This window comes from Nannospalax galili, unplaced genomic scaffold, assembly GCF_000622305.1.
Source record: "Nannospalax galili isolate Female #2095 unplaced genomic scaffold, S.galili_v1.0 scaffold892, whole genome shotgun sequence".
NCBI lineage: Eukaryota > Metazoa > Chordata > Mammalia > Rodentia > Spalacidae > Nannospalax > Nannospalax galili.
Window position 1 is genome coordinate 4,075,453 of NW_008333311.1, and position 10,663 is coordinate 4,086,115.

Genomic DNA, 10,663 nt, shown 5'->3' on the forward strand with positions numbered 1-10,663 from the left:
AAGGGGGGGGGGAATGTGGTTGGACAGAGGGAAAAGGCAACGCAAAGGCAGGGGATCAAGAGGCACCTTGGTCCATGTGGAAAAACACATCTATCTGGTCCAGAAGAGCTGTAGACAGATTAACCACAGAGTAAATACACCCAGAAACACAGCAGGAGAAGGGACTAGGAAGAGAAAGAGAGGAGGCCAAAGAAGGGAATTATGGAAAGAAATGGGTGGGGAACTGTGTCATAGCTTCTGAAGAGAGGATCATGTAGTACCATGGATCAGAGCTGAGTTTATTCTTTTACCATGTGCCTCAAGTCCTAGGAACTAGGACTCTGGACTTTGATTCTATATAATAATGCATGCTAAAATAACAAGCCTGGACTATGAGGTGGTTGATACAGAAATTCTTATGGTTTTGGTTGCTAGCATTACTAATCTAAATTAAGGCAGACATCCTGAATCACTGCAGATGAGTCTTCAGATGAAACAGAAAAGCCCATATCAGGGTTCTTTTCATGCAGAAGACACAGGATATCCTGTCTTGAGCTTACACAGATGCAAATTTGTACTTCCTAAGATGACACTTAGTGTGACCTATAAGGTTCTAAAACTCTAGCTATCTTTAGAGAAAGAACTTAATGAGTTTAAAGTATATACAGTAAGTAATAAAATGTTTCTCCATCCCTCTTCATCTCAACTTTTTATATAATATAGAGAGAAGTATGATATTTGATCATATTTTCTGCTGATAGCTAAGCATTTATTTAATTGTAATGCAAATCATTAGTAGAATTGACACAATCATACTAGTATAGCAATCATGTTGCTATAAGGAACACCATAACTATTATAATATCTGACAAAAAGGAGTTCCATTAAATTGGTCAGAAGAGATAAAGAAACGTACTTCCTGTTCATTAATCCACCAAGAAGAAATTACAGTTCTAAACATACATGTACCAAATGCAGGCACACTCAATTTCATAAAACAAATACTACTAGATGTAGTACAGATCAACCCCAACACAGTGACAGTGACTTAATACCCCACTCTCACCAATAGACAAGTCATCTGGGCAAAAAACAAATGGAGAAGCATGGGAGTTAAATGGCATCATAAATCAAATGGACTTAACAGATATTTGTAGAATATTTCACCCAAACACTGAAGAATACACATTCTTCTCATCATCCCATGGAACTTTCTCCAAAAATGAACACATATAAAGAAATAAAGCAAGTATCAACAAATACAGGAATATAGAAATAACATCCTGCATTCTGACCACAATGGAATAAAGCTAGACATTAATAGAAATAGAAACTATAGAAAGTGTACAAACTCATGGAGATTAAAGAATACACTATTGAATGCTGAATTGGTCACTGAAGAAATCAAGAAAGAAATTTAAAATTTTCTGTAATTGAATGAAAATAAAGACACAATGATACATACCAAAATCTATTTGACACAGGAGAGCCCTAAATAAACAAGTTAATGATAGGCCTTAAAGCCTTGGAAAAAAACAAAAACAAACCAACCCCTAAAACCATGGATGGGAATAAATAATCAAAATCAGGGCAGAAATGAAAAAAAAAAAATACAAAGAATTACTGAAATGAAAAGCTGGTTCATTGAAGACCCCTCATGCAACAAAGGGTGATGAACACAAAAGACCGCAAATGGTCAAAGCATAGAGAATAAGTTTGCAGAGAGTGGGTCCTTGGACAGGACCCCCTATATTAAACTCCATCCACCAAAATGTCCGGAACTGTTGAGGAAGAGATTGTAAGAGCCAGAGAGGTAGTGTATGACCAGGCTCCTGGGATCTTGTTCATACGAACCTACAGCAATGGTGTCAGCATGCACAAGACCCATGCAAACTCAAGCAGTCAAAAACCCAGCATAGAACTGGGGAAATGGGCAGTAGGCACCAATCTTAGTCGAAGAACTATTGGCAGCTGATTACTGCTGGGTGAGAGAGAGCTGATTGTCTTTAAGGGAGGGACTCTAGAAGGGCTGAGTAGACCCCCAGTGGATGAACCTGCACTGAGGGACATCTGGGTACACTAACTTGACTTGATAAGCCTTAATATAAATGACTGAATGCATGAAATCTGGTGGGGGGGTATGGGAGGGCAGGGGTGGGGAAGGGGTTATAAAGATGATTAAAATATTTTGAACGAAATACACAAAAATTCATCAAAACAAAATACAGATGGTATGGCATTAATTTTTTCCCTGAAGAATATTTTTAGAAAATGATAATTCCAAAAGAACTTAATATTTGCTGTGTAAAGCACCACAAATTTTGTCAAATCAAGGAACGTGAACAATGAGTGGCAACTAATCCTGAAGGCAAAAGAAAAAGAATCCATGGAGTTTTCATTCCCTGTCTGCACATTCGGACAATGCTAGCCATGAACACAAAATAGCTCTATCTACCTGCCCCAGAAAAACACAATAATGTCAAAGAAAACAGTAAGGAAACACAAGAATCACAGGCTGCCAATTCCCCTGCCCCTGAGTCTCCCAGTCGTGCCTCATCACTGCTCATCTCTGGAAGTCTCCAAATCCTGTAACACAGCAGAGGCCCAACAGGGATTGCCTGGCACAGCAGGGGTTTCTAGAACCTACTCCAGCTTTACAACCAAGCTCAGTTGGGTTTGGTCAGTTCCTTGACTCTACTGATACTGTTAAATATCAGGGACCAATGAGTCTATGATACAATCCCCTGTATCTGGTTCTAAAATCAGGGTCCTTTCTAAAGTTAAAAAAAAAATGATTGGCATTTTTTAATAGCCATCATATTTTTTAGAGAGAACTAAAGATTATGCAATTTATAATCAATAGTGCCATTAGAGCAAACGAAATAAGGTACTTTGACTATCACTCCCGGTTAACAAAGGTAAATATCAATAATGGACAAGAAGTCAGATATAATAGCACACAGTGAAAAAAACATTTAAAACTAGGGAGCACACCTTTCTGGCTCCATTTTCAATAGAAAGACAAATAGCACAAACCCAATCATGTTCTCTTCCATGAACCATTTTAAATGTGGAAATCAAGTGCCAAATTAGCAACTCTTAGTTACCTTCAAAGCCGTCGTTGTCAATATCGCCAAGATTCGCTATAGATTCCCCAAATCTTGCAGCATGTTTGTCACTTCCAATGAGCACTGTTTCCATTTCATTCATTACTGCTCCCTAGATAGAAAGGGAAAGAAAGTGTCATTATAAAACACCCTGACAGCTTTACACATGATTTGCCGCTGTAATTGGATATGGATTTTTCTAATGCGTCAAACTACCGATTGAGCTTTAGTATACACATCTCAGTTCAATTCAATAAATATTTATTGAGTAAGTCAACACTTATAATAGTATGATTAGAGCTCAGAGGACATAAAGAATCATCAAACTCATGATTCCTAGCTTTGAAAATCCAATAAATCATTTTGATAATTCAATTTAACAAATACTTATTGAGTTCTCACTAAAGACAATGCACTGTGCAGAGTGAACAGGTGATAGGGGCATGGCAGTGTGTATATAAAACATACTCCGTTTCCTCCAGAAACCACAGTTACAGGAAGGTCTTAGCACAAGCATGTAAACAACTTAGAAGTACAAATTGCTTTGTGCTAACAAGAAGCAAGGACAGAAAGCTGACTGAGGCAAGGAAAGAATGTCAATAAACAGTAGGAAGAAATGACGACCTGGGAGGGACTTCAAAGGTGGGAACTCTCAAGGCGGCTATGGAAAGGAAAGTACACTTTCAATACACAGAAAAAGCTACTAGCAAAGCACAGGTTCCGAAGGATACATAGGTAATGAATGGTATATATAATTAATGAGGCAATAAAAGCCAAATTGCTGTCTTAGGTAATAGCAATTTGATTGAGAAAGGAAATTTACTCTTACTCTAGTGAACAACAGGAAGCCACTGTAGGTCCTGAGTTGAGGACTGACATGATTCAAGTTGGCCTTTGGCAACTTATCCTAGCAGCAGTTCATATTGGTCAGCTGTTATCTCTGAAGCTGAAGGTAATTATAGTAAGTGGTTTCATGATGCCATGATAATGAGCTGAGCCATAACAGCTACCGGTCCTTTTTACAGACTCTGGTGATCTCAGGACCATAGGTTAAAAGCTTCCATGCCCTACTCATAAATCCTTTCCTCTTCTTAAGCAAATCTACTTGTCATTCCATAAACACACATGTTCTTTGCCCCATTAACCGCCACTCACCTTTTATTTCATAATGGGAAATCCCTCTACTTGTTTTTCTCAAATACTACTTTTCCTTTGAAATACTTTAAAAATACTTTATTATTTTTTGTTTCATGTGTATGACTGTATTGACTGAATGTATGTAAGTGCACACATGTCATACAATGCCCATGAAGGCCATAAGAGGACGTCAGATCCCCTGGAACTATGTACAGTTGTTTTCTGACAAGCCAGGTGGGTGCTAGGATTCAAACTTGGGACTTCTGCAAGAGCATCCAGTGCTCTTAACCACTGAGCCATCTCTCCAGACCCTGCTTTGAACTATTTTTGACCCAAGGTGAATTGCATCTGCTTCATATGTACCATGTTGTATTCCACTGGTTACCCCATGATTGGCATCTTTACAGGTTCTGGGAATCACCACTGAGATTATTTTTGCTATTTTCATAGTCTTCTGTTCCAGCTACTAAATATCACTTGCTTTATTATAAATAGATTAAGATGATAAATCTATAGATGTAATCGCCACCACCCGAGCGAGACATGATTAAATCAAAGGACTGAGGGGTAAAACAGAGTGGCTTCTTCAGAAATGCCTAAAGAGAAGGGAATGGGGCTTCAGGAGAGACAGATGAGGCACAAACTTAAGACAATGCAGTTTTAGAAGAATTTCAAGAGAAGTAAGTGGTGATCATTCTTTAAGTATCCTCCAGGCACAGAGAATGATAGCTAAGAGGTCACTAGGGACCCCTGAGAGCCGTTTAATAGATTAGGTAGAAGCTCCAGTCATTCAAGTATCATTCTTTCTTTGAGCATTGAAAAATAATTCTGGAGTGCCTACTTGTCCAGGACTCCTCTAAGCCCCGAGGAAATAATAGTAAACAAGGCAGATGATTCCCCTCCCATGGTGGGACAGGCAATATTCCAATCAAACCAACTCCAGTAGCAAACTAGACAAATAAATATAATGTGATACTAAGTGGCCAGTGCCAGATCAGAGTTAAGAAATAGGAGAGCAGTTGAGAAGAAACAAAAACTAGCCCATGCCATAGGATTTAAAAACTGAAATCAGTCACTAAACTGATGACAGCAGTGCTTCCAGGTAAGGCAGAGGGAAGGAAAAGGCAGCAGCCTAGTGGGCAAGTTTTTCTTTTGCTCTTTAAACAAAAGAGTTCCACTTTTGTCTACTTTCATACTGGGATGGTTTAAGATTTCAGTGATAAAATTTTCTTTCAATTTAGAAGCGATTTCTACCATTTAAACTGTTCTTTAAAAGTTTCATTCTCTAAAGAAAGATAACATTTGTCACAAGGGAAAAATAAGAGACATTTGCCACATAAGGATCTAGTAAATATAATGAAAGCTGTCTATGGAGAGGGAAAGGTGAAATGTCTATGGTATGATGTTGAGCATCGCTGCTATTAATGAGATCATAGTGATCATTGTCTGGAGGGTAATTTTCCTCTACTATTACATTTAAATTTAAAGACAATCTAAGGAATCTCATTGCATGAATAACTTTCCTAGTCTGTATTTAGAACTTTGACTCTCCTTGGCCTTATAAGACTAGGAGTTTTTCCTGTTTAGATTGTACAGAGTTTAGTTTGATGTTTGGAATGGACATTATTAAAACCTCTGAAATTTTTGATTAAGCAAATTTACAAGTGCCTTCTCGAAGTAAATTACACTTCATTGAATTTTGACCAGGAGATGCTCTGCTATAAGAAGTGAATCAGTTTTCTTATAAGTCTGTTTTAATTTTCAAACCAAAGGAATAAGCAAAGAAGATTCTATTAGGTTTTATCAATTCTTTGTTTTCATTTAATGTTAAGAAGTAGGGTCTCCAAGTAGGATCTCTTCTTAATATTAGGAAGTAGGGTCTCTTGACATTGAATCAAGTCATCTGTTTCCACTAAAAACACTGCTCATGATTTAAAATGGGATGATAGTGACCACCTATTGAAACAGTATATCCACTTTGGAATAAATGATGTCAATTTCATATTTTCAGGAATATAATTTACATAAGCTGCATTAACATCTTATCAATGCACTTTATTTCTGTTTGCAAGTCAAGAAGTTGAAAGCATTTCAGCTTCATCCATTCCCAGAAACATTTTATAATTTACTAAGTTATGTAGGACCTATAACTATTGAACTACATAAAAATCCACATTTTGAAGTTCCTATAAAAATCATTGTTTGAAATTAGATGTAGTTCACAATTAAACTAAAAGAAATTTCAAATACTAGGGTGTTCACATACAAGCAGTAAATAATAGAGAGATTCCACTAAGGTCTGTACCTCATATTTTTGAAATTTCCAGGTGGAATAGCTGCCCATTCATGGCCATGCTCCATTTTAGTTCAAGAGCATCAATAAAATTCCCAGAGTTGTACTTTTGTTCATAGAATAAGCTTTAAGAATCTATAACTTTGGGCAGGCAAGATAGTTCAGTGGCTAAAAGTGCTTGCTATTCAAGTCTGACAACCTGAGTTTGATCCCAGGAACACACCTTAGAAGGAGAGAATTGATTCAGTCTGACTTCCACATATGTTCTGTGGCATACTTGCATGAGCAGACATGTGAACACACACACATACACACACATAATTAATAAAATGATAATAATGATAATTATTATAATCTATAGTCTCAGAAATCTGGGATAGGAGTAGTTCCAGTTTGAATTATAATTCATTAATGACTTCCAGACGTACCAAGCCAGAGTTGATATACACGAACACTCTTCCTTCTTCCCGGATGGTGCTCTGCATGGGAGCCCCAACCAGGAGATCTGAGAAGCCATCTGCGTTGAGGTCCACAGCACAGACAGAAGCTCCAAAATATGAGCCAAGCTGTTCCAAGGCAAACCACATGCAGCCATTGAGAAATAGCAGGATTATTCACAGAAGCCCTCAGCTATACCAAAGATAAAGACATATTACCTTTTTACCTTTCATTTCATGTAAGATATTTAGTTCCCGTTCATCAATGCTGAATATATATGCCTGTAATTTGGAAAAGAATTTTAAAATAGTTTATTTTCTTATTAAATTTTCTCCTTAAAATCAATTTATTTCTATTTGATCAAAATATCAATTTTATAACATGTAGTTTCTCAGATATAAAAGAATTAAGTGCTTAATAAAATATTAAATAATGTAATAATTTTTAAGAGTGATACAAAAAAATTTAAGGATCTACTTTCATATTAATAAGGTTGCCTTAAAATGTTTTTTCTCAAGAACTATATTTTAGATTCCATAGAGAAGGCACAGAAACTGTTTGCTTCATTTTTCAAAAGATAAACACAGAAACTTTGAATGACCAATGTTCACATGGCGATGTACCAAAACCTAGAACTAGAAATATTACATTTTATTATTTCTAGTCTCACCATGCATATATACCTGTCTCAATTTCCTTTTTTATTTTATTATTATTATTTTATTTTATGAGTGTATTGCCTTCATGTATGTGAGTGCACACATGTTGTGCAGTGCCACAGAGGTCAGAAGAGGGCTTCAGATTCCCCTGGAACTGGAGTTAAGGATGGTTCATAGCCATCATGTTGATGCTAGGAATTGAACCCGGGTCCTCTGCAAGAGCAGTCAGTGCTCTTAACCGCTGAGCCATCTCTCCAGCCCCTCAATTTCCTTTTTAATAATGTTAACCAGTGAATGTATTTTCTGGACATCTATAAATCATTTTATTTTATAAATCATTTACTCGTAAAAAACTCATCTAACTTATATGATTTCCTTTAAAGTTTTTCTGCTAAATTTTGTTAAAACTATAAATCTTGAAAAAAATCAACTATTGTAATGCATTGTTCACCATTTTAATTTTCATTCTTTAAAAATTATTTATTTATTTGTATTTTATGTGTATGAATGTTTTGTCTTCATGTATGTAAGTGTATGCAATGCCCGTGAAGGACAGAAGAAGGCTTCGGTTCCCTTAGAACTAGAATTAAGGATGGTTGCTAGCCATCATGTGGGTGCCGGAGCCAAATCCAGTTCCTCTAGAAGAATAGCAAGTACTCTAAATGACTGAGCTATCTCTCCAGTCCCACATTCCTTAATGTTTATAGTTTCTCTTTAATGTTTTTCTCATGCAATCCACTGAAGACTTCATGATGAAATAAGGAGAAAATGCAAGTCTTACTTTCCCAATCTGCTCATGTTGAGGGGCCCCTCCTACCACTTCAGTAGTATGCTGACTCCGAAAATGACCCGCTCCAACTGAGTACCCTTCAACAAAGAGAAAAGCATGAGACTCATCATCACAGCAGGCAAGATATTTCCTAACTCAACTCGCAGACTTAAGACCAAATTCCAAAGGTCTGCTTTAGACAGAACTTCAAAGACAGTCAATGTAGTTACTGAAAATTGTCTTTTACTCTGCTTCAAGCAATTTGAACATATATATTATGAAACCATTTATGTGGTTTGTATTTCCAAGTCCTAAATACTAAAAACTACTACTCTGACATTTGGTTTGCTGTTCTATCTCAAGAATGAGCAACCTGCTTCTAGAATGATAACTGAAATATGTGGCAATGTATGAAATTCTTGACTGTTAAATAAAAATCTTTATAAATTTCAACTTTTATGACATCACCCTTTCTATTGTAATGACTTGATGACATACAAATATTCCTTTTGTGATAATAAACAGAACATCAGATTACATTTCCTGCAATACATTATGCTATCCTTCAATCATACAAAAGGAAATGTTGGATCATAAATGAATTCTTTCTGTTTGAATGAGAACAAGAATACTACTTATTTTATTGCTGCTATTTCTGAGCACATGATACTTATATTTAAAGCACATGCAGTTCAAACAAACATATGCATGGAAACATTTTATTGTAGTAAGAATGATTGCCAGAAAACTTTGTATTTTGTAGAAAGAGAGATGATCAAGTATACTACTCCTGATTTGTAAAATAACAATAATGAGGAGGAGGGAGGAAAGAATGATAAAAATAGTGAAACTCAGGGAAACAGTCCAAGATAATTTTCTTAAGCTAAAATAGACTTCTCTGAGTCAAAGGTCAATGAGCAATGTCTAGATTTCAAAATGTCTCTTTTATCTAGAATGCTATTTTTAGACCTATTGGTTTTCATTTGATCTTCTAAGAAATTATGCATATGAACTTATTAGATAGAAGCTTAAATGAGTTAATGCACAGAAAGTTCTTACAAGAGTTTCCTAGGATACAGTGAGCACTCAACAGTTCCTCCACAAAGATGCAAGTCTGTGAGTGTTCAAAAGTGAACTGTCAAGAATAAACTAAACCATGGGTTCCAATTTAGGAATCCTACACTGATGACTTCAGTCACCCATATCATTGTAAAATATGATGTTAACTAGAATGTCATTGATTTAATGCTTCACAGAGACAGTTCCTGAGATGTCTAATTGATATTGGTTACTGGAATATTTAGAAAGGAACAAATAATTTCTAAGGAATAGATAATTTGAATTTATCAATTGTTTACAGTACCTAAGTAACTTCCAAATTTTGCTTGATTTTGTCTGTCTAAAAATGCCTTGTATTTATTTGAAGAAATATTGTAGACAAAAAGAGAGCCAGTCCAGTAAAATGATCCTGGGGCCCCCATCACAATTAAATCCTGTAAGAAGAAAGAACAAAACCACTCAGCATGATTTGAAAGTTAAATATAAACACCTAAAACCTCTTCCAAAATATATTATAAGCAAATAGTCAAAAAGCATTGTATAATAAATTTCTTAAATATAAGCATTTTATTAATTTTAAAACATACATAAAAAAGTCAGAGACATTAGCTAATAGATTTAGATGTAAAAGTAGAATTTTGATGAAGAAATCCTGAAACACTCTTTTGACTTTTATCAGTGGGTTTCAAGTATCAAAGGTAGAGTCATTAAACACTAGAATAAGCTTTGGGGACAAAGGCAAGTGGGTCTGCTGAAGACAATCATCTGTGAGCAATTCATTAGTGCTCATTACCTAGATAATCATGTGTTACCAGAGGGTGAAAGTGGACTTAGTTTATTTCAATTTGCAAAAAAACATCACTGAATATTTTCCCTAACAGTTTCAGCTCAGATAATAAAAGGACAGGACCAGTGGAATTTAGGGCATATTTTATAATAACTAGGAAGGAAGGTTGGAATGAACAAGCCCTTGTCTGCTAGTGCATGAAAACCTGCAGCAATCAAACCTAAATTTGTATAGTCTCTAAATAATTCTGAACTTTCAAATAGTCACTTAAATATAAACTAAAGAAAGAGCTATAAGCAGTCATAAAATATATTAGTGAACATTTACAGAAACTGTTCACCCAAAATTTGATACATTCTTATCTCCATGGAGTTCAAAACATTCATGACACCAGAATGAATTTTTGAGAAAACTTGAAAGATTTGGGAGTTGAAT

The 10,663-nt window shown here is 35.7% G+C and overlaps 1 protein-coding gene across 1 annotated transcript in view; it reads right to left on the reverse strand.

Annotated features, from left to right (window-relative positions):
* The window catches only part of Itga4 (integrin subunit alpha 4), a 92,938-nt gene that overhangs the window by 62,060 nt on the left and 20,215 nt on the right, over positions 1 to 10,663 (reverse strand). The window contains exons 6-10 of the mRNA XM_029561053.1: positions 9,746 to 9,875; positions 8,395 to 8,480; positions 7,173 to 7,235; positions 6,945 to 7,082; positions 3,087 to 3,198 (exon numbers count right to left, since the gene is read on the reverse strand). Coding sequence (XP_029416913.1) covers positions 3,087 to 3,198; positions 6,945 to 7,082; positions 7,173 to 7,235; positions 8,395 to 8,480; positions 9,746 to 9,875 — 529 coding nt within the window. The remainder of the gene's footprint in view (positions 1 to 3,086; positions 3,199 to 6,944; positions 7,083 to 7,172; positions 7,236 to 8,394; positions 8,481 to 9,745; positions 9,876 to 10,663) is intronic.